The sequence below is a fragment of the Alexandromys fortis genome, unplaced genomic scaffold (genome assembly GCF_014885135.2).
Source record: "Alexandromys fortis isolate MF-2015 unplaced genomic scaffold, M_Fortis_MF-2015_v1.1 scaffold_9, whole genome shotgun sequence".
NCBI classification, from domain to species: domain Eukaryota; kingdom Metazoa; phylum Chordata; class Mammalia; order Rodentia; family Cricetidae; genus Alexandromys; species Alexandromys fortis.
The window spans coordinates 7,754,855-7,778,953 of record NW_026067892.1 but is presented as its reverse complement, the minus strand read 5'-3'; the positions used below and the strand labels follow the sequence as shown (position 1 = coordinate 7,778,953).

The 24,099-nt window shown below is 54.3% G+C and overlaps 1 protein-coding gene across 4 annotated transcripts in view; it reads right to left on the bottom strand.

Moving 5' to 3' along the window:
* Positions 1-1,198: 1,198 nt before the first annotated feature.
* Positions 1,199-24,099, bottom strand: part of Cabin1 (calcineurin binding protein 1) — a 115,989-nt gene continuing 93,088 nt past the window's right edge. For all 4 annotated transcript variants that reach the window (XM_050138461.1, XM_050138473.1, XM_050138466.1 and 1 more), the window contains 8 exons: positions 14,377-14,540; positions 13,552-13,648; positions 12,495-13,172; positions 11,148-11,222; positions 7,874-8,156; positions 3,125-3,286; positions 1,931-2,157; positions 1,199-1,764 (listed from right to left, as the gene is read on the bottom strand). In XM_050138461.1, coding sequence (XP_049994418.1) covers positions 1,621-1,764; positions 1,931-2,157; positions 3,125-3,286; positions 7,874-8,156; positions 11,148-11,222; positions 12,495-13,172; positions 13,552-13,648; positions 14,377-14,540 — 1,830 coding nt within the window. In that variant the 3' untranslated portion in view covers positions 1,199-1,620. The remainder of the gene's footprint in view (positions 1,765-1,930; positions 2,158-3,124; positions 3,287-7,873; positions 8,157-11,147; positions 11,223-12,494; positions 13,173-13,551; positions 13,649-14,376; positions 14,541-24,099) is intronic.

The window sequence follows — 24,099 nt, the reverse complement described above, 5'->3', positions numbered from 1 at the left end:
TCACCTGTGGATCTCCCTTGAGTGAGGAAACCTGTGGTCAGGAGAGGAGCCAAGCTGCTCCTAAGGTGACCGTGTCCCCACGATACCTGCCAACTCCACAGGTCTATGTGGTGAGAAGTCTCTCAAGGCCTTCACGCTTACCTTCCAGAGCAGGAAGAAAAGCTGTGTGCACACAGGTCCTGTGGCAGAGAGCAGCCTGTGCCAGTGTTCCGGGCCCAGGCCTGATATAGGTAGGCACAGAGGCTTGGTTGAGTGCCTGCTGTCCCTGATTTCTTGGCTCTCCAGAGGGCTGGTTGTATGAGGACTCAACTCGAGCCTCCATGTTTCTAGCTCCAAAGGGTCTGGACTAGGGATCTAGGTCTGGTTGAGTTTCTTCCTTCTCAATTGAGGGCATGCGCCCAGTCCATGAAGGCACAAAAGGGTACCTCATCTCCATTCTGGTCTAGAGCTTTCAAGGAAAGAAAAATAGGGCCCTAAAGTGCTGTGGGTGACAGCCATGACAGGCAGGTACGGGCCCCTGGAACCTCAGTATCTCCAAAATGAATGGCACGGAGCTCGGGAAAGGGAAAGGGGCAGAATCATGACTCTGATCTGGTGTGGTCTTAAAAGTTAGCTTTTAGCCAAGTGCTGTGGCACACACCTGCAACCTTGGTAGGAGGCTGAGGCTAGGCCTGCCTGGGCTTCACAGTCTCAGGGCTTCAATATGGTCTCTCTCCCCAGATCTTACATTTTTACTCTGCTTGCATGTATGTCTGTGCACATGTGTGCAGCGCCTGTGGAAGCTGGACGGGAACACTGGATCTCCTGGAATTGGAGTTAGATCTGGATGTGGACTATTGCGTGTGTGCAGTTAGGGCTCTTAGTGGCTAAGCCAAACCACCCAGCTCCCAAATCTTACTTCTGAGCCAGCAGCCCACACTGTCCCGGCTCCACACCTGTGCAGCTGGTCCTCTCTGGGAGGAGTTATGATGAGGTACACCTCCCAGTTCCTGAGCTACCTTCTTCCCCATAGTGCCCTTCTGTTAACTCCTTGGCATCACAGTAGGCTCTGCCTTCCTTGTGTTCTTACACTTAACACCATAGGAGGTCCAGGAAACCCGACACCCTCTCAAGCACTGGTCCACCCTCACCAGGTCTCCCCAGAGTCAGCAGTCCCTGCACGAGGTGACCACCCCCAGGGTAAGTAAAGAAACAAAGACCATTTTCCCAGCTTTATTAGAAAAGAAACAATGACAAAAAGGGTATGGGGTGAGCTAGACTCTTGATGCCGCCACCAGAACCCACGTTAGTCTGTCTTGGCACTGAACTGTGGGCATGAGCTTGTACAGAAAGTCAGTATTCATAAAACAAACAAAAAAAAAGTGCCAGCCCTGCTGTGTAGACCACAACCAGTTCATCCTCATGTGCCTAAGACAGCTCTCATCTTCCTTTGGACCAATTCACTGGGCGGACAGCCTCAACCAGGGCAGGATGCTGTAAAGAGGGAGCCGGGCAGGCTTAGGAGACCATGGGAAATGGTACCTCACATGGGCTTCTGGCCTTGCTCAGGGTCTGGACCAAAGGGATTCCAGGCCTAGCTGTTGCTCTGGGTATGGCCGTAGGGGCTCTGGGTGGCCCCCCTCACATGTCCATATAGTCGTCATCCTCGTCTGTCTCACTCTCCAATGAGGATTCCTGGCTGGATGTCTCCAGAACCTCCAGGGCTGGCTGGCACAGGCTCTCCTTCCTCACGTTGGCAGCTGACTGGGCGGAGAGGATGGCTGACTGCACACAGGGCAGGGAAGAACATGGTCAGGAGTGACCGGCTTTACCCTGAACCTCTTGACATTGACCCAAATTCTCACCCAGGCCTCCCTGTAACTCAAGCTCCTTTGCAGACCTCCAGTATCATTAGCCCCTACACCAGGTCCCCTGCCTGGTACTTAGTTACCTTCAGCTTCTGCTTGGTCTCCTCCGAGATGCTGCCTTTAGGGGATAGCAGGGTCGGGGTAGGTGGTGTGACGGTGATCTCAGGGGGGAACTTGGTGGTGGCCGAAGGGATCACCAACTTTGGCATGTTGGACAGGAGGCGGGATTTGGCCCTGCTGGACTCAGTCTTGCCTTGATGGCTCTCTGGTGACTGGGTACTTCCGCTGCTGGGGACCTTAGTGCTGGTGGCTGTTGGGAGACCTCAGAGTTTGAGTTCACTCGCCTGCTTAGTCTGCCTGTCCCTTCTCGCTAAGAACTCAGTTCCTCCTACGAAAGTCAGAGAGCCCATACCATGGATGCTTTTCTGGCTTTCTGCCTATGTTGACTGTTAGGGTCCCAGGCTCAACTCTGGTTGCAGACCTTGGCACACTAGGTTTGGACTTGCAGCTTAGAGCACCCTGGGCTCTGAGAACATCAGAGGCTCCAGCAGTTCCTCTGAGGTTCCCCAGCACCGAGAGAACACAAACCCGCGGTTGCATCTTCTGAACTATTCCATTCCAAGGGGAACACAAGCTGGCCCCAGTGCGTACTTTTTCTCTCTCACTCCAGTATGAGTAAGGAGCTGAGTCTCCTGGAGGCAGTCAGGGCCATGGCAGACTGCAGATCTGGAACCTGGCAGCCTCCAGGGAGCTGCATGAACTGGGAACAACCCAGCTGCCCTGGCATGACTCCACATTCTTTTAGCCTCATCTCTTTAAAAGGAGTGGGAGCTTATCCAGAGCCCTGCTTGGTCTTCGCGAGCTGGCGCCATATCCTTCTATCCCGAGTGGTCTAGGGGGGACCTCGCCAAGCAGTCTCAAGGAGCCTGACTAGGAGAGTGGCTGGTGGGTTCCCATAGAGAGGTGATGTCTCTGCTCTGTACAGACTTAGTTGCCCACAGAGAAACCTCGGTGACAGGCCCAAGCTCCTCCCCGTACAGAACTGCTGCTCCTCTGGGCTTAAGAGACTCCACACCCGGTAGGACCCTTCTGTGGAGCTGGGGTGAAAGGAGGCTTTAGGGTCCCAATAGGTTCCTGCTAGGCTAACCAGGGCCTTTCCTCATCTCTCTTCCAATCCACCAAGCTGGATGGAGCCTCTGTGAGGAAGCCTACCTAGGGCTGTCATCTGAGAGCAACCTGGCGGGAGCTGGTGCTGGGCTGCCCTCAACTAGCCTTACCTTGGCTGCAGGTGGGCTCAGCACCTGTCTGGCAAGCAGCCTCCACTGGCCAGCAGTGCTGCTCAGTCAGGGGACCTGTGGCAGTCATTTTCATCTGGTGCCGTGGCTCTTGGGGTGGAAAGCTGGTACCTTCTGTTGCTCTTGACAGCTGCTCTTCTATCTCTATGGAGACACAGGCCAACTGCAGGTAACAACCCCATTCCGTGGGAGTTGGGGACAAGTCCCTCTTCCCAGATGCCCACATTTCTGTGACAGACTATGCCTTAGGACATGTAACAGGGAAATGTGGCCAATATGGGGACACTGGGATAAGGTGGCTCTCCATCCCCACAGCCCTGACTGTCTTTACAGTATGGTACCATGTCCTAGTCTTTGGAAAACCTGGCTAAGAGATCTTGAGGAGCCTGACTGGTAGAGTGGCTAGTGGGAATGAGAGAGAGAGACTATGTCTGTGCCCTGTCTCTGCCTACAGGGACTCACCTCTTGCATCTAGTAAGATACTACCACAAGGCTGTCAGGGGTGGGTTTATATGTGAGGAACCTAATCCCTCTTGTGGCTCATAGGAGTAGGAATCACAACCAGAGTCAAAACCACCAGCTAAGACCAAGGTAGACAGAGAACACAAGGGCACCATGTCTTCCTGCTGGACCGAATCCCTCCTTGTCTGGCACTGGTCAAGTGTGCCAGAGCCTGGATGGCATTAAGGGACAACTGTGTACCTGTATTATCAGCTAGGATCTGCCTCCCACCTCCTTCAAGTTCACAGTGGTCTTGCAGGTGGCTCTCTCCTTCCGCTCACTCAAGTACACTGTCTGCCCAACTCTCACTCTGCCCCCCAGGCTTCTGCCAGGACAGCCGCTACCCCCTTCCTCGGGCAGGGAAGAGGCAAGGGCCTGAGTGACACGGAACTGTCCCACCCAAGTCTCCACAGAGCTGTTCCAGGGTCCACGTCTTCTCTTTCCCATTTAAAGAGGAGCTCTTGCTATGGAGCCCAGGATAGGTCCATGGGATTATTATTATTATTATACCACCACACCCAGCTTGAAGGCCATAGCTTACCTGACCCGAACCACTCCCTCTCCTGTCTTCAATGCCTGGCAGTTTAGGTCACAGGCAAACAATGGCTGGCAGCATGGAGCAGCTCAGGATTCCCCTGCAGTGTTCCCAGCACCACCTCCCATGTGCAAGGGAAGGCCACCGAGCTGCCTTCCCTGGGTCCTGACCCAATGCCATATCCATCCATAGGGAGCAGGGGTTCCCTGAGTAGCACAGATGGGGGGTCTGAGTTGGGTGTGAAGGCCTATGCACTCGGTGGATGGAGACAAGAAGGACTGTGGCAAGCTAGAGGCCAGCCTGGACTACCAAGACCCTGCCCAAAAAGTCAAAACCAAACCAGAGTATCCAAGTTTCTAGATGATATGGGTCAACAGGCCTGACTTCCCTGAGGTGGGCTCAGGCACACTCTGGGTAAGGCTTCCCCTCATGCCAGGATGGATGAAGGCTGCTTAGTGTACCCAGCTGTCAGGTGCCTTGCTCTTCCAGCCCTGCAAACAGCAGCCCCAGGTGGTAGGCTGTCCCAAGTCCTCCCTTCTACTGTTTACTATTCAAGGTCTTCACCGGTAACAGCAAACACTGGCGAGAATTTCGTTTCCCTCTATTTCCAAACACCCGAAATATGGACAGACACTTAAAAACTGAAACTGGTCATGGAGTCACACAGGACCACATCAGGACAATGGGGAGCCCAGGCTTCCTTTCTAGTAAGATGCTTGCCGAGCATGGCCACAGGGTGCCGTTAGCAAAGTGTTCCTGTTCCCTGCCGCAGATTTCAGGTCTGGCACCAGGCTGGGGATGATTGTCCTGGGAGGCATGGGGCCTGGCTCAGACTTCCCCTGGACTCTCAGGACCTGCATGAAGCCGACATCTTGGCATCTCTATACTGTTTAGGGCAATTCTTCTCCACATGCTGTCCTAACTCTACTCTTTACATGATGGCTTCAGGAAAAGGGACTCTTCTTCATTACGATGGTGAAGCTACTTAGTCAGGCAGCAGCAGGCAAGCTAAGCTGGGGCGGCATGGTAGCGAGGCAGAGCCCTCTGCCTTGGGGAAAGCCCCACCAGGGTCTCCTCAGCAGCTGCCCCCTGGCTCTCCCATATGTATCTTGGAAGGGTGTCCTGTAGATCTTGCTCTCAGGTAGGTATCTCGGCTTTCACTTAGCCCCACTTTCTAACCATCTGCTACTGAAGTCCCCCACTATGGCTGTCACTAAGCAGACTACCATCAAGAGAAACAGTGCACCCAGCCACAAGGCTACACTAGCCTGTCAGGAACCTGGAGTTGGTGATGCTCTCTTCCCATGAGGGCTCGACTAGTTCCAGAGATGGAGGGTGTGGGCTTAAAGAGACAGTCTGTCCCAAACTGGTCCCAACATCACCCCCACAAAGCTTTGGTGTCCATGGAAAATCCCTACAAACATCACATGCTGATACGGGAGTAGGGGGCAGGCTCGTTCGGAATGTGAGTGTGCCTGGGATGCTCTGCCAGGCCTGAGTGGGCACAAGTTTTTGCTGAGTGCTGTCCCTACCCTATGTTCATTATATTGCTCCCGTGGTAAAAAACCATTTAGTATAGTCTTGGGGGAATAACTCTGGTGAATAGATACCCAGAAATAACAGGTACTCTTCCCCGGGGCTAACCTCCAAAGAGAAAATGTGAACTGTGGGATTTTGCTTGCTTGGTGGCAGACAGGTGAGGGAGGCTGCCAGCTAGCTTTCAAGTGGTCTTGATGTCTACTGGCTGTACCTACCAGAATAGCTGATACCAACAGACAGGGGCAATGTGTGGCCCGGTGATGCTCAACTCTTCGGAAACTAGGTTGTAAGAGATGCTATGGCTTCCACCCCACTCTAGCAGAACTCTGGCTCTCAAGGTAGGAGAGCACTAGGTTGTCAACAGAGAGACCCACAGGGGAGAAGACCCCACTAAGAACCCGTTTCCCACACAGGTGATCAGCCACAGACAGTGGCATGGGAGACCTTGAACTAGGAATATTCCACCCACAACACTGGCCTGGAGCCCCAGTCCTCAAACTCTCCAAAGTCATGGAGAACATGGGTTAAGCAGAGGGTGATACAACCTGAGGTGAGGGGCAGGTGAGGTCCTTGTGCCCCCCCCCCCCCCCCTTGAACTCACCACCACCAGCACAGCTCTGTTTATCTGCTAAGTGTGAGTAGAAGGGCTCAGATTCCTGGAGGCAGAACCTAGCACGCGTAGCTTTCTGACTTTTCTGGGTGGCACCCAGAGCTTTGTGCATGCTAGCCCGAGCCCACCCCAGATCTGAGTGCTCTGTTGTGTGGACTTCAGAGGTTCCTTTGGAACAAATGGTGACAGAGAGTATAACTGTGAGTAACTCGGAGCCTACATGGGCACAATCCTTGAAGTAACCTGGGGAGAGCATGAAAGCCCCAGTCACTGAGAGGGGCGACCCCACAGTCAAGGCCCAATGCCTGCAGGCGGCAGACCCAGATATGACCCACAACCACAGAACTATGACTGGGAGGTCAGGCAAGCCCTAAGGGATGGCTCCAGGTAAGCGCAGGTGACCCTGGGACATGGAGCCCAGGACACAGACCAGGTCTCAAAATGTTGAGAAGGAAGGGTGGGCAGACTGGGGCAGAGAGCTAAATCTTAGCTATTTCAGGGTCTCCCGAGCCTGGCTATGGTGCCAGCATACTGGGAGTCAACCAGAAGCATGCAATGCCTGGGGGGTTGGCAGAGTCTGGCACCATGCACAATGCCAGAGGAATGTCTGCACTAATGAAGAGGATAGTGCCTTTATACCCCTCCTGTGTGCGTTGTCTTCATGCCTCTTCCTCCTAGGAAAGTTCCAGACCACGTCCTGCCTGCCATGCTGACCACCCTAACTGGCAGCTCCTGGTTAAGACAGCCTGTGACACCCCACCCTGTATTTTCTTCACAGGTCCATCTACCTGGTCCTGGAGAGTACCTGGGGCCTCAAGGATGGCTGAGGTCAGACCCTTTCACAGCAGCCCAGTCTGCACCAGCTCCTGACAGTCTTAGGTACTGTGGGGCTCTGCTGGGGTAGAGACCAGGACAACTGCACACCCCTCAGTGGTGGTGCCTGTCCCGCTCCTCCTCAGCCTTCCATGTGCAGCGAGGACAGGCACAGAGGCTGTGATGGTTTGAATGTAATTGGTGCTCATGCTCATAAGGAGTTGCACTATTAGGAGGTGTGGCCTTGTGAGGAAGAGTGTCACTGTGGGGTGGGCTTTGAGGTCTCCTGGGCTCAAGCTACTCCCAGTGCCACAGTCCACTTCCTGTTACCTGCAAGACGTAGGACTCTCAGCTGTCTGTCTGCATGCTGCCATGATGATGATGAGGGACTAAAGCTCTATTGTAAGCCCCCCTAATGAAATGCTTTTCCTTTCTAAGAGTTGTCGTGGTCATGGTGTCTCTTCACAGCAATAGAAACCCTAACTAAGACATAGGGCAAGGTTACCAGAGTTATGGACACAGGCAGTTCCAACTAGGCCATAAATAAATACTGTCAGCAGCTGATACTAGACTAGCAGCTGACTGCCCCAGGGTTTCCCCAGGGGTTCTGGAGAGCAACCCCCATGCCTCTTTGCCAATCCCACAGGGAAGGATTGCTGGTAGAGGGGACTAGGCTCTGGGAAAGCTGAGTATGAAAATCTCAGGTTGCCAGGTGGATTGAGATGGCACTTACCAGGACTCAGAGAGGCCATGCTGGTGGTAGCCTCTGGTCTGTGTGGCCGCAGAATTCCAGGATCTGCGGACAGGTCTGGGGTAGAGGCTGATGTGGAGGGAGGGCAACCGATGACAGCGGTGGCAGAAGACAATACAGTCTGAGGCTTGAGGTGGGAGTCACTGGGCCGCTGGAGGGCATCAGCTGGCAAGGGGTCAGGTGCTGTGGGGGCTACTGTGGCAGGGAAGAAGTTCTCTCTACTGTCCTTGGGGTGCTTGGGGGTGGTGGGTGCGTCTCCTGAGGCCTGCGACAGCAAAGGCAAGGTGAAAAAAGGTCAATGGGGCCGCCCTCTGAGCACGCATCGCCCTGTCCCACCGCAGCCTAATCCAGTCCCACAGGACACTCCTTCTGGGCGCTGGAAGCCAACATAACACCATACATTACTCTGAGGTTCTTGCTGGCTGTGCCAGAGAGCTCAAACATTCTACCAGGACACAGCTGCCACCAACACACAGCCGAGAGTCAGCTCCTCCTCTATGGAGACACCCACCATGCTTAGCAGAGCCTCATGAAGACCTGGCTTCTCTGTCCCCTCCACAGTGCCAGTCGAGAAGGACCCATTCACCTATATCTCTATGGAGGATGTAGGCCCAATCTTGGGGCTGGAGGAATGGGCGGTAAACCTACGAGAGTGACTTTCCAAGGGAGAACAAATGAACTAGTCTGTTCCCCAAGCTTGAGACCCTCAGGCCTAATGCTACTGAATTTGGCCATATAGGCCTTTCTTTCACCTGCAGCCTGGCCTTTGGTTTCCAGGAAGCCCTTAGAGGCCTCTGACTCTCCACACAGGTCCCTTTGCCTTGGTACCCATTGGTGCTTTCTCTTCTGACATATTTCTCCTAAGATGTCTCACATGATGGGGACAAGTCTGCAAAGTTCTGCTTCTGGTGGCTGTCTAGTGCTGGGAGAAGTTAATTCACTACAAGATGAGGCAGGAGGCCACAGCAAGGCTGGCAATGTGCAAGAGGGCAGACACGAGTCAGAGTGAGGGCTACCTGCCTGCCTGTCTTCAGTCAGGAACAACCTCAGCAGCAAGTGACTGCATTTAAGGAGGCCCACGGTGCTTTCCAGGGACATACCAGGCTGCCACAGCAACAGGGACCCCAGCAAACAAAATGGAAATTCCTAAAGGGGCAGGAGCTCTTGGCTCTAAATGCTGGTGTCTTCTTAATGCTGGACAGAGGTAGGCCTAGGCTAGCTCTAACTGTCTCAACTGCTCTTCTCAAAGTGCAGGCTTGTGGGACTCTGTGGGAAGGGGTGAGGTGGAGTGGCTTTGAAGAGGTGGAGTGTTTGGAAGAACAGCCTGCCCGCAGTCCCACCCCCTGGGATGATCATGGGATAGTAGGGGACGACATGAGGTTTAATGGGAAACTGGAGGGCAGCCCGCTAGGTAGTGTCTCTTTGAAGAGAGGAGACACAAGGAAAGATGCAGAGATACAAAATAGCCCTCAGACTGGGCCCCCGGGGACAGAGCTGCTAGCCAGACCCAAATGGTGTGTGGTAGTGAGAGAACCTAGGACAATCCTAGGGGCACCCCATCCCAGGGGGATCTGGGGAGTGGGTGGCAGGCCCTAAGGACCATTTGTCTGCCTGCTGCTAGCCAGTGTCAGGTCACCTCCTGGGATACAGAGCCAGAGTGGAAGAGAGCAGTCTACCCCATTACCTAGCCTGGTGCTTTCAAGGGCTGCTGGTAGCAGCCACCACTAGTGACCCAAATGGTATCGATATGTGTAGGTCTTGGCTTCAAGTAGTCCTCTTTCCCTTTAGCTGCCTCCTCTAAGAAACCAGATTCCACCCTGACCTTAATTTAATACTGCACCAGTAAAGGGAGGGGGTCTGGTATTTCCTGAATGTGTTTAACACTTAAGCCCATTCAAAGTCAGATATGCACTTTTCTTTTCGAGGCAGTTTCTCTGTGTAGCTTTCTTTGAGTTCTTTGTCCTGGAACTTGCTCTGTAGACCAGGCTGTCCTTGAACTCATAGAAACCCACCTGCCTCAGCCTCCCAAGTGTTAGGATTAAAGGCATGTACCACCACTGCCTAGTGAACGTACACATTTGTATTCCCAATACTCAGGAAGCTGAGGCAGGAGACTGCCAAGAGTTATAGGTCAGTCTGGGCTACATAGCAAATCCCAGGCTTGCGGGCAACAATCAAGTGGTGAGGTCAGCTGGCTGGTTGGTCAATCCTGCCAAGGATTCTGCTTCTCATCTAGGAGGCTGACCCACAGCCTGCACGCTCAAAGATGAATCAATCCCTGGACCCTTAGACCTAGGGTCTGACAGTGTTGATCACCTCAGGTCCTATTCTACCAGGAGGAAGCCTGTCTGAATCCCTAAGGAGCTGCTGGGGCTCCTAGGACAAGGCAGTCCAAAACCACTGGGTCACTCCTAGGATGAGAAGACAGACCCACAATGACACAGACACTGACGGCCACTGACAAGAAGGCTGTTTTGCCTTTTCTGACCTGTAGCTCTCAAGGCTTTACAGGGGTGACTCTGTCCTGCTAGACCTGCCTCCAATTCCTCCTAGGCTGTTCTCTGGCAAGATTCAACATGAGCCCAGGTCGCCCCACTTTTTAAATTTGAGACAGGACCTCTCTATGTAGCCCCTTGCTGTCCTGGAACTCGCTGTATAGACTAGGCTAATCTAGAACTCACAGAAATCCACCTGCCTCTGCCTCCTGAGTGCCAGAATTAAAGGTGTGCCCAACACATGTGGTCACCAGGAGCTCTATCTTTGGCCTAGAGGGGCTTCTCTCAGCCCATCCCAGGAGGGTCTTACTCTCCCTGCCATCTTCCTCCGCCTCTTCGGCACCTCAATACCCTAGCTTGGGATGAGCCCTACCACACTCAGTGATTTCCCCCTACAGGCTCTGCCTGCGCCCCACATTCCCTATTGCTTCAGTCCTAGTCAGCCAGGTTCTGGAATCACTCCTGTACTGGTCACAAAGGTTAACTTGTGAAGGAGCGAAAGCATAGCACCTGAGGACCCACATGTACGTCTGAGTCCTGTCAAGGCACTACCATGTTGGGATTGTGACCCATTATTCAGAAGCCTAGACGCTTCCTGCTCTTCCCCCTGGGCCCATGGTGACCACAGGAACCAGCTCCAGGGCACATTTGCTTCTGGACCTGCAGTCCAAGGCTTTGGTGTGGGACAGGTTCTGTATGAAGGGTGGCATAGGCTGGGGAGTTAGTGGGATGTGTGTACAAGGCAGAGCTTACAAGCTTACCTGTCTCTGGGTAGCAGCCCCAAGGTGAACCTGACAGAACTTCACAGCCTGCTCCAGTGCAGTCTCCTCGTCCACCTGAACAGAGAGATGCCTAAAATGAGGGAACCTAGGCCACAGTGCCTGACTCTTAGGTGCTATATTAACCCAGCTCAAGAAGGGCACTTCTATGTGGACTCTCCTCAGTGAGGACCACAACCCAGCAACCAAGTCTCATCCATGTGGGGATGCAGCCCAAAGGCCCATGTACCAGCTGCTGCTGTTAGGACTTGTCCCAGTTAACCCTCAGGCCACATCAAGTTACTTTCCATGGCCAGTTATTTGTGTCCTTCAGGGCTGAGATTGACAGAGGCCTCAGACCCCAGTGAAGCTTTCAAATTCAGCTGAGAGCTGGGCTTTGCAGTACACGCTTTTAATGTTAGTACTTGGGAGTCAAGAGGCAGGATTGAGTGTCTCAGGCCAGCATGAATTACACAGTAAGACCCTGTTTCAAAACAAAACCAGATTAGCTAAAGTAGCTGTCACAGGTTGGTTTCTGATCTACCTTGAGAGTGGAATGTCGATTCCAATGGGAAGAGCCCTCTAGAAGCCCAGGTAGGATGGTGAGTGTGTACCACAGACTAAGAGCCTAACACGTGGAGGTCAGTATGAGACTAGAGGTGTAGGGCATCATAAACAAGCACATGCGGCTCGAAGGAGATGGCCACATATTGTCAAGTGAAGATGGGGACAGGCAATAGGAAGGGACCGGTTCTCCCCGCAGGAAAAGCGGCCGCACCTATGCTGCTCCTAGGAATTCATGGTGGAGAGGATCTCAAAGGCGCCATGTGGGAAGCCGACCACTAGGACAGTCACCCCATCTGCACAAGTTCTGGGGATTCCGCCTATGGGAATAATGCATCTGTTTGGGGGGTGGGGATCAAGTAGACCGAGAAGGGTGGCAGACTCTCTGGGTTGCCATGCTTAGACTCCAGTTCTGTGCCTTAGACTGGGTACCACAGTCACCCATCTCAGGAAGAGGCTCAAGTGTCCCCTCACAGTCATGGGACCGGGGCTTCCACACTCCCGTGTTGGACTTATACTGCAGTTTAGTCTTCCTTAAAGGCTGAATTCACACGTACACCTCATTGTTTTGAGTCTAAACTTATTGCCTGCTCATCAGAGAAAAACCTCAACAAACAAGCAAAGTATACAGTGGGAAAGGGGTAGGCACAATACCTAAAGCCTACCTTCAGGGTGGGCCCCTGATACATGTGGACCCAAGAAGGAACCTTCTGGAGAACAGAAGGCCCAGGCAATGAAGGAGTCTGAGACACATGTGGCCCTGGGGTCAGGGCAGCGGCTGCCTACCTGCTTGATGAGCATGTAAGTCTCCGACATGATCTTCTCAATGCGGCCCAGGTCATAGGCCATGCCCTTCTGGCCCTGCTGCCACACTCGATAGGCATCCAGCAGGAGAGTCTTGCCAGACTCTGTATCCTCCAGGAGTTTCCTTTTGCGATTAGGCCTTGGAGGTGCCTCCTCAGGGTGGCCAACTCCCCTGGCTCCCGTGGTGGGGGGACTAGCAGTGGTGGTGGGCGTTGCAGGGGTTGGTGTAAGTGGAGTGGGTTGTTGTCGGGTACTGATGCTCAGTTCCTCTAGAGAAAGCTCAGCGGACCGGCTCTCAGGGGCCCTGTCCCTTGGGGGACGCCCTGGAAGCAGAGGTGAAGTCTGTTCCAAGTCTGTGTGGTGAACAGTAGCCTCAATGGTGTCCATGGGTTCAGTGGGCCCTGCCTGGGGACTCTCTTTGTCTTTCCGCTCCCCACCCTGGTCTGTGCTGTCCCTTGTGTCTGTGGCCACTGGCAATTGGCTGAGAGGGCCCACTCTGCCCCCTGGCTCAGGCCCTGGTCCTGAGCCATCAGCTAGAGGTAGCTTCTTGGGTTGGGGGAGGCTTTCCTGGCCATCCTCGGGACTGGCTTTGTGTGAGACATCGGTGGTCATCCTGGCTCCGGAGTGGCCACAGCCCTTGGGTCCTGGGTGTTCTAACCCCTACAAGAAAAACAGACTAGTTACTACTGGGGGTTCGCTGATCTCAGAGCCTCTGGTCTCTCGACCCAAATGCCATTCCATTCTGGTTTTGCACACGTGCCAGCTGGACAAGATTGGGTTCCAGTCACAGACGAGGGGGCTAGCCGAGAGTCCCATTCTCCTCTGCTCCTCTGGCATCCACCCTCCTCACATAAGGGAGTGTGGGGCAGGTCGGACAATGGGACTCTTACTCACTGCTTCTGGGATGGCACAGCCTGGTTTCCCAGGGGCGCTGACATGGGAAAGACCTATGCAGGGCCTTACTGTGGCTGCTGCAGAGACTTGTTTTCTTAGGCCCTCACACGCAAGACCTGGGCTGTGGTGTGGGAGGCTGACATACCTCTGCAAGCTCACTCAGTGTGTCCTCCAGCACTTTCACAGTGAGAATGAAAGCCCGCTGGGCCAGGACCTGGCGGTCAGCATCTCGCAGGTATTTCCTGTGGTCACACGGGGACAGAAAGAATGGGACAGGGTCAGAAACCATATAGTGCAGCTAGGGGGTGAGCCAGCACTTACCCCAGGAGCACTTGGGAACACAGTCACATTCATATTCAACAAACCTCTGACTTGGTCCCAGTGACTGCCCAGAGCCCTCTGGACTACAGGCTAGCCGGAGATCAGTGCTATGGTGGGCTAAGTGCCAGCTCACAGAAGGCTTGGGGGCTAAGTTCCTCTCCCTCAGGTTGGTTTCTGGGATGCTTATGCTTTACCGCAAACCTAGCCTGTGTGAGTAGCATCTCTGGGTACGCCATCCCCAATCTCTACGCATGGCAGCTGTGGCAGACATCCTCTGTCTTTGTGTCCCATCCTTCTGGCCAACGAAGCCCTGAGAGCTGTTGAGGCCCAAGACCTCTGCTGCCTACCTATTTCCCTGGGGTGCCAAGGCGATTTTCTGATTGTCTATCCCCTACACCCCATGCTAGTCAGTGCCTCTGAGAGCCCCACACTGGACAGAAGGGAGGGTCTAAGTGTGGAGACTAACAGCATGTAAGTCCTAGGGTGTTCGAGGCAGAGGCAGAGTACTTGAGTTCTAGATACTAAGAGATGTCCCTCAGGACAGAGGGAAGGCTGTGGCTTCTGGACCAAAAGACCCCAGAGCCAGATGGGACAGTGGGGACAAGCCTGGGAAGATGATAAGCCAGGCTGTATGTGGTGGCTCACTCACTTGCCCTGGTCTGGTGTCCGCTGCAGCATGGAAGACACCTTCAACAAGGTGTTATGGTCCCGGAGCTGGGCTAGAACCTTGAGGAGCAGTACGATGGAGCGGTTCATGTGCCAGGCAAAGCTGCCTGGCCGGTCAATCTCATCCACGGGGATCCGCCAGATGCCCTAAGGGGTAAGCAAAGGTAAGCTAAGGAACGCTGTCCCTGGAGCCCTAGGGACACCCCTCCTGAGGTTCCCTCAAGCCTGCCACTGTGTTTAGGGCCTAGCCAGGGATTTCTCAGCCCTGTCTTGCCACCCAAAAGAAGAGATGGGCATGGCTGCCTCTACCAACTCCCTTCTCATCCAGGGCAGAGGATGGTACAAGTGAGTTTCCATGGCCGTTTTTCCAAGTCAAAGTCACACTAAGTGAGCTGAGCCTGCTTCACTCATGATCCTCCTGCCTCAGTCTCCTCTTTTGTATCACACATGCTCACTGGACCTGTTCCCTATGGTGGCTTTCACGCTGTGCAAACATTTCTCTGCACAGGTATTGGCAAAGACACAGGAACGACTCTCAAGGGAAGAATACTGAGCCAGAGGGGACCGGCAACAACTGCTGCTGGAGGTCAAGCCCCTGCAGTCTCACTTTCTCAACCCCAATGCTACCCAGGCCCCCACCACCTCAGTCATATCATCTGGCTTTGGTGGAGTGCTCCCATCTCTTGGTTCACATCGAAGCATGAGGTATTTGCCCTCCTTCCCTGTCACCAGCACCCTTGTGGTGACAAGCCTGGCATCTGACAATCACTTGTTGGATGCCTTCACATGGATGCCAGAGGGAAGAAGTGACGAGCTGTTTGACACATGGCTTCAGCAGCCTGGAAGAAGCTGGGGGGTCCCTGTAGTCAACCTCAGAGAAGCTCCAGCCAGCCCAGGCCCTATATCTTGACAGGCTTCATTAGGGGTTTTTCGGGTCTCAAGTGCCAGTCACAGGTATTAAAGTAGCATCCATGTGGTGCTCTGTTCTCATGGTGGCTCGCTGACTATTAGTGGTTCATACCCAGAAGTATAAACCCAAGCTCTAGCAGGCCAAGGGGATGGGGGTGGAAGGAGGGCAGGGCATCTCAAGATGACCTGGAAAAGCTTAATGCCCTCAGTCCTTAGCACCACAGCCTCCATACTAGGCCACAAGGAGAGCCCACTTGGCAGGCTAGGGGCTGAAGAATATCTACCCCCAGGACAGCAAACACCATTATATATGCCTCAGATATGTATCTATAACAGCTTATAAAAAGCTACACAGTGTGTGTGTGTGTGTGTGTGTGTGTGTGTTACTCTCAACTACAGCAGTTGGCGTGGGAGGCAAGGGCCTGCTTCCCTGCTCTTAGTGCTGAGGCTAGCCTAAGACAGACTACAGTGGCCATGAAGGTATCCACAGTTCCAGCGGTGTGAGGCTAGGAAAGGGCTCCATTTGATCATAGACATCACACACAGACAACTGACAGTGGAGCTCAGAGAGCAGGGACTAAGCCTTCTGGAGCTACAGACTCGAGGGGCTACCCAGAACTGGGTGGACCTCATCACCCCACAGCTTTGAGGAAAAGATCCCTGTGGGTATTCACAAGAATACCACACCTGTACCAACCTCCACAACTGGCTGCAGCAGCTCTTCAGTCTGGATGGTAGGGAGAGTCACCCCAAGATCTGGTGTGACCAGGTGCCCTTTTCCAGATCCCCCATGCCCAGCATACACACACTTGGAGAGGCCTGGAATCAACCTGGATCCACAGAAGTCTCTCCTCCACAGAAGTCTCCCTACTTTATTCAGACCTCAGGATGGCAGAGGGTCTGCCTGACTTCTCAGAGATGCGTTCAGAACCAGGCATGGTAGTGCACACTTCACCTCTAGTGCTCAGGAGGCAGAGGCAGGGGATCTCTGAGTCTGAGGCCAGTCTAGTCAGCACAGCAACTTCCAAGCCAACCAGCCGGGCTACATGGAGAAACCCTATCTCAAAAGTCCCCCCCCACACACATTTGCATCTGCTTTTCTGACCTGTGACCAGAGGAGCAGAGCGAGGCAGGGAAGGGGCCCTGCTCCAAGCCAGTGGTACTGGCGTGCAGACACAGGAAGGCTGAGCAAAGCACAGAGGCAGGGACCTGGGGGCCTCAGACACCAGCTAAGGGTAGGGGTGTTGGATACTGTCATGCTGTCTAACAGTTATACATACTGGAGCTAATCACCCCTGAAGGTAGCTAGTTAATTAACTCTGGTTAATTAGCAGAATGGAGTTTTTCTATATGGCACAGGGTTGCTCCCAGGACTGAAGCCTTTATCAACTGGCCCCAGGGCTTTGGGTGTGCTAATGAAGCATGTTAACCTCTGAGTATGTCCCTAGTCCTTGTTTGAGAGAGTTTACACTATATACCCAGGCTGGTCTTAAACTCTTGGCCCTCCTGGCTCAATTAAGCTAGGTCCCATTGGCCTTTTAAATTTTCTATCTCAACTGCCTCTCCAACTTCCCTGAGTCCTTTTTACTGACACAAGCCAGATTCCATGCACACGAGCATTTGTTTATGTCCTTCCACAGCCTCTGCCCAGCCAATAATCCCAGTGTCTTCCCAGGTCCATGTGATATCTGGTCCCTCTTCTATGAAGTTCCTGTGGCTTGCTTTCTCTGATGTGGAGGAGATAACTCAAGGCCAGCCTTTCTTATAGCTTTGCAGCTGGCAGTGTGTCCTGGCCAGGTACAGGCTATCTGTGCTAGGGGGATAGATCCTAACCTTCCCCGCCTCTTTCTGGAAATTTCCACGTTCAACTGTGTGAGGCAGGAGGGAAACAACGGTGTTCACAGCAAACACAGCTCTTCCAAGCTTCAAGTGTATATGACTCCCACACTTGGGGGACATGGGAACTGCAAGAAGATAAACTGACCCTTCTCTAAGAGGCAGCCAGTGCCAGGTGATAATGTTACAGTTCCAAACAGTGTTCAAGCACGGTCCACCTTGCCAGGTGAAACTATCACACCATGAAAAAGTGAGCTGAGAAGGTGCTACCAGCAATAAATTGTGCTTGGCCACATGTAGGGTGTGCTGGGAAGCAGAGGAGACCTGGCAGATGTTAAGGGGCACAGGAGGCCAGGAGTCCTGAAAAGGCTCTCATTCCTCAAGCTGAGGATTGAAGGCACAGTGCCTCAGGTCGCCTTCCCATGCAAGGGCAGGACTAGAAGGGCCCAACCCCCTCTGGGGGCTGTAAAAGACCTGTCAGGCAGGTGGTGGGTGGCTGCAAGAGAATCACATTCAATACCAGGGGAAGAGAAAACCAACAGGGATGGATTGTTAGCAACAGAACTGCACCACAGCATGGCTAGCTGAGGGATTCCTCCCCCCCTCCCCGTGTCTCCCAGAGCACCCAACGACAAAGGTATTAGTGCAGAGAGGCCGAGTTTCCGACACACTATGCATGGGTATGGTTTGGATCCCTACCTCCTTTTCACTTCCTTTTATAACACAGCAGTACTGAATCCAGAAAGAACGAGGCAAGTCCCAGGAAGAGCGGAAAGGATTCACAGATGCCCCTGACAAATACTCCAAATGAGCCCTAGGAGGCTTGAAATCCAGCAAGTGCAGAGGCTGCTCTCTCCTGGCCCTTCCCTAGAGGAAGTAGTGCTGGAAGGCACACTTGCTGGGCAAGGTTGGCTCACTCAGGCCTCATGTGTTCATTTACTGCTCCACAAGACTCTTGATTTACTGGGTACCATCTCCTCCCTGTTTCCCGTTAACAGGTCCCTTCTCTTTCCTGGGCATGCAGCCAGAGGGTAAACTAGCAGGAGCCCTTGGGGTCTCCTTTGCCCTCTCAGCATGGGGCTGTGTGTGCAGATGGAGAGGTGGAGACAAGCCTGGGTAGGCAGGGGAGTGTTCCTGTGGCCACCACGCTGGCCTTTGGAGACAGCTGTACTGAGAAAGGGCAGAGTCATGAGCCAGCAGGATAGAAAACAAGCCAACTATGCCTTCTGCCTGAGCTAAGCTGAGTCCAGCTTCTGTGTTTACAGCTCCAGGATGGACTGGGCAGGGCCCTTTCCTAAAGGGAAAAGCTGGATCTCACCTCTCCCTGACTGCCCCACCAAACCCACCCCAGAGAAGGCATCAGAGGGCCTCTCAGGAGGAAGGCAGGTACCCAGCAGGTAGATAGCTAGTCTGTTCTGTCTCCCTCACCACAGTCCACAAGTGAAAAGGGATGGGGCTAAGCAGAGGCCACATAGCACCTAGCCCAAAGCCCAGAAGAAAAGGCACAGACCTCCGGAGGACATTAGGGGAAGCAGGGTCTGAGCTGGGCTGGAGCTAGTATGGAAGGAGCCTGCAATGGAGCTCATGCCATAGTAGGAACACACACTTGAGAGCTGGCAGCATTGCTGGAGTCAGAGGGCATCAGGGACCCGACCCCCAAGGAGGTGTAGGATGTGTAGGACCATGCTTTCCCACCCCTACAGGCATGCACGCCATCTTTAATCAGCCTCACTTGAATCCTGAGTTGTGGTGTCACCAAGACTGGATTCCCTGGCGGTCAGTGTCGCTGGGGAGAATGCTTGCTCAGAGCAGTCAGGGGCCTTCCCAGCAGCCCCAGAACACTTCCAAACACCACATTGTGCTCAAGTTTCTCCTGCATGCCAAGTACTTCATCCCAAGCATCTCAGCCCATCTCCGTTCCTCAGAGTGGTTCTGGGCTCCTGGATGACCGATGACGTCACTGAAACACACACTGGCCACTGAATAATTTATGGAGTCCCAGACTGTGGGCTGGACACAAGCTCCCAAACCCTCCTCACAGTGTCCTGCTGTGGAGGCAAGCTCCAGCCCACCCCACAGCAATGTGAGTCTTGGGGCAGATGGAGGCGGGGCATGGGCACTGCTGTGAGGGTTCCTGAAGCCTTTCTCAGAGGAGCAGAGAGCTGTGTCAGTGGAGGTAGTGGGTAAGCCTGAGTAGCACCCACTAATGCTCACCTACTCACAATGGACTGGAGAGCAGCATGGGCGGACAGGCCTGGCCAGGAGCTGGTGGAGCTCTGCCTTCCATTAATGGCAATCTCGGGGAGTAGTACACTACAGAGGTAGCACACAGCATTGGCTCCTGCAGGTATGAAGCACTTTGCCTGGGCTACCGTCTCTTGACATCCCTGCATGCTGTAGTTAGGGGAAGCTCATTCCTGCTGAGACCCAGGCTCCTATTTCCCTACATTACAGACTCAGCAGCCAGCTCACACTCCCCTGTGGGCCTTGGTGTAGGCAAAGCTTGTCCATGCACACTTCTGGATCTCAGAACCTACATACCTGACCTGGGGGCTGCTAAATACAGCCTCTTTACTTAGCCCAGAGCCACTAGCACAGCACCTGGAGCTGCAGATTCAAGTTTAGATCTGGTTCTCCCGGCACACTCTGTAGAAACAGTTACAGCCCATGGCTATTCTGAGATTCTTACCTTTCAGTCACAGATCCTCAAGAGCCCCTTCTCTAAGGCACAAAGTACCCTGGGAACTTGCCAGGAAGGAAAGGAGGTGGGGAGGGAAATGGCCCAGCCAGAGCTAGATGGTGGTGGGCAGGGGAGGACTTGGAGTTTCATTCTCCTGCCACACTGGCAGAGATAGCCCAAGCTAGCCCTTCCCAGAGAGAATGACTGAGCTCAAGAGACCTGCTCAAGGATGTCCAGTGATGGTGGGACCAGGAGCAGGGGTCTCTAGCCCTCTCCTCTTCCCATGCCCCTCTTTAACACTCCCAAAGGGAGGAGCGGGCAGGGTTTTGAACCATGTGTTTCTCACATCCACTCATCTTAGCACAGGGCAGCCTCCACCGAAAGGCTTGCTCACAGATGGGGTGGCTGGTCACTGGCTGGTGCCCCTCCACTGGTAGCATAGGTGCTTCAGAGGCCCACTGCAGGAGAGGGTCTTTAGCCTTGGTCCTCCCAGGGCTTGACTGTTTCCCCTCGCTGTCCCCTGCTGCCACACATGGGACTGAGGTATGACACTTGTTCTGATTTGCCCTTCTCAGTGCCATGCCCAGTAGGGCACCAGGCCAGGCAAGAGGGCAAGCAGAGGGAGGATCTCATCTAGGGGTACCTAGAAAGGCTGTAAAGGAGGCAGCACATGGCACCTCCAGCGGCACTGACAAGGAAAAGGCAACAGACTGTGCACAGGCTATGTGGCCTGAGGAAACAGGTGGGATACTAGGCAGATGGCAGTAAATTTTCCCCTCTCTACCTCACCGAGGCTCCCCATTCAAGGGGTCTGAGTCTGGCTGGGGTCTGGCAAGTTGAGGCCAAGACTGACTCCAGCTTTTGACCTCGGTTCAAGGGCCTTAGTCTTGGACACAACAGTTGCCCTGGCACAGCCCCAGGACACTGAGCTGCTATAGGCAGGAGGGCAGATGGACAGATAACAGGGCTGTGCTGCTCTTGAGGACCTCATGACGTATGAGGTAAATCTGGGATGGAGGCTAAGCTCCCAAAGCCCCTGAGGAAAAGGAAGTCCACCAGTACAAGAATCCAGGAAACAAGGATGGTACACTGTCTCCCTGTGGGGCCTACCTGCAGACTGAGCGGAAAACTAATGTTCTGGATTAAAAAAAAAAAATCACAAGATATTGACTCCGATTCTCTTAAAGGGGTGGTAGGGCAACATTCCAGCCATCCAGGTCCAACTATAGGAGAGACTGGCCAGTGAAATAAGAGGCCAAGAGAGCAGAGACTCTGAGGGTGTCTGGGCAAAGCCAGAGGAGACAGGAGTGGGAGGCTGTGCCTCTGCTGAGCAGACAGAAATACGAAATGGGCAGCTGAGAGGGGATCAGGTAGTAGCAATTTCCTTGCAGTCAGCCCCATAACTTGGGAAATCCTGAGCACAGGGAGGTATTTCCCATGTCATCAAAACCATCTCCTTGATAACAACCACAGAACCCTCTGTCCCATAGTACATGGGCCACAGTTGACATCTGAGCTCATTTTCAGGGTCAATATAAAGAATGATGGGTTGGAAAAGGAAAGCTGACAGCTGGGGGATAGCCATGGGACAATGGGACAAGCAAGGCTTTCTAGAGCAGCATACTCGAACAAACCTGTCCACCGAAAATAGCCCTGTGAGTACCCAGGAGAAACCCTATTCCTCTCCCTGGTAGAGGTGTTCCTATGGTCCCTCTAGGTATGGGCAAATGGTGAGCAGGTGAGAGCAAGAATCCTATTGCAAGAGTAGACAAAGGGTCAAGGAGCAGATTGCTGTTAGCAATGAGTGGCTGAACAATGGAGTGATGGCGCTTCAGCAAGGTAGAGCTCAGGGCTCAGCAACTCCCTCTCCCAAACCCCAGAAAACTCACAGAAACCTGTGCAGACACCAACACAGCCTCAAAATTAACAGCCTGACTCCAAGGAGCCAGGGATGGCCCCGTGCAAGGGATAAGGGCATCCTACAATCTTGAGGTGACACCTGTCGCCCACTAACACACACAAACCACTCAGACAAGACGACCTAGAGAGGTGTGTGAGCAGGGTCTAGAGAGATGCTCTCAATATCGCGCAGCTCCTGGACTGACTACACCTCTTGGGGCAAACAACTCCTGGTGACTGCCCAGCATCTCCCACACCAGATTTCAGTGCTCTTGCTCTGAAGAGACTAGCTCCTTTGTGAGCCAGCAAGCAGCAGGAAGCTGAGGCTACAGCAGAACTCTCCCACCAGCTCTGCCTTTTACACCCATTTGTCCCCAGGAAGGAGTGCATCAAGGTTGCTGGCAGTCAGTGCCCTGGGTAGCGCCCATAGCCTCTTGTATAGATGCTCTCTCTGGCACCCTCCTCCTGCTCAGGAATCTCGGTGTTTGAATCTAGGGCTGCTTTCTAGGTAGGTAGCTCATCTTTTTTGATGCCCTGAGGAGAGAGGGGCCCCGCAGCACTTCTGCTCCATGCCTAAGATGGAGGGGAACCGGGAGCCTCCCCCCTCTCCTGCAAGCCAAACGCCAGAGGGGACAGAAGTTTCTGCAATGAGTACCTCATAACCATATGGAAGGCAATCTGTGGTCTCAGACTGTTCAGAGGCCATCAGGGACACTCTCCTACTCTCTCATAAGGTCCTGACTGTCCAGGCAAGGCTACTGAGGGCAAGGGATTTCCCCATGCCATTACAGGTAATGAGTCCTCAACCGACTCAAGCAGGGGCTGGGGAAACCTGCAATTTGCCTGCAGCTGGCGTCTGCTGTTTCCAGCCTTTTCTGCCAGAGACATATCATGCACTAGGTCCCCTCCCCCTTCTGGGAAAAGCAGAACCGACAACAACTGAGCTGGGGGAGAGCCTGGCGGCCGGCCCTGCCCCCACGTGCAGAACTAGAAGCGCCCCATGCCAAAGCGACCCCTACTCCAACCCTACCCCTCCTCCTACTCGAGTGCTGAGTGGCTAGGACCCTGGGCCCGGTGTTCCGAGCCGGCCCGCACTTGCAAAGCGCTGGCACCATCCTCCCGCCCCCGCACAGCGGCTATTTATAGCTAGGGAAGCACCGCGCCCGGGCGCCGCTGCCCATCCCGCCCGGCGGCCCGCTCACCATCCCCGAGAGCGGCACCGCACAGCTTTTCGTCAGCGCCTTCTGCCGCGAAGTTGTTGCAGCTAGTGGCTTTCGTTTTCGCAGGCGCACACCCACGCCTGGGCTCCGGCCCGGGGCTTGGTCGGGCTGGGCTGTCCTGGGTTTGCTGGGCGGGCTCAGTACAGACTCCACCAGCGCCAGCCGCCCCCGCATGCCACTACCTAGGCCAGTCTGGCCTCCCACCTGACGTTCGGTAGAACGCCAACCCAGTACGGGCACGGGGGGCACCGCACCCACAGTCGGCGACTTCCTCTGTAGAGGCGCTGGGGAAACTATGGCCCTCGGGCTTCCTGCTGCGCCTGGGGTGGGGGCAGCTGCCCGAGCCCACCAGGGGGGAACTGAGCACTGAAAAGCGGAGAGCCAGGCAGGCAGAGGTGAGGTGGTCGTGCAGCCCTGGTCCCAATCCCCGCCCTCGGCCGCGGGCAAGTTCCTACCCGCCGGCTCCCCGGTGGCATCTGTGCAGGAGAGCTAGTGCGGGCGCCAGGCCATGGCCGCGGAGGCTTGCTCCTCACTTGTGGCGGGCCGGGGCGGGGCAGGCAAGAGCCGGACGGGCCCCCGGCAGTCGCTTGGCAGCACAACTGACTTTTGCTGGCCAATCCTGGCGGGGTCTCTGGCCTAACCGCCAGGGGTTCAGTGACGAGGGGCTGTGCACTGGTTGAGGGGTATCTTGTATACAGCCTTTGGCACAGGAAGCTGTGGGACTTGGAGATGAGGAGTTGGGGAGGCAGGATGGCAATGGCTAACGGCAGCATGGGGGTGGGGGCAACCTTCCACCTGCAATGGGGCTCCAACATGAACAGTACCCTTCCCCCATTTGTGCCACACAGGGCCTTGTGGTAGGTAGAGGTGTAAGTTGTAAGAGGGCCACATACAGAGCTGTCAGTAGGGACTACAATGAAGACTTCTGGAGTAACATCCTCAAAGAAGAACGCATAACGACGATGTCACCATCAGATCTCCAGTGAGCTCTCAGATGGAAGCCATCTATTTTCCCACCTGGGGCTGGGCCCCCACATGCCACTACATGGCATTGGGGGCTGGGCCAGGTAAATGAGGATCCTCCCCACCGACGATGCATTACTCCTCAGAAGGTACTGAGCCTGTTCTACAGTGGAAGGGCTCAGGAGGGGAAAGTATTTTT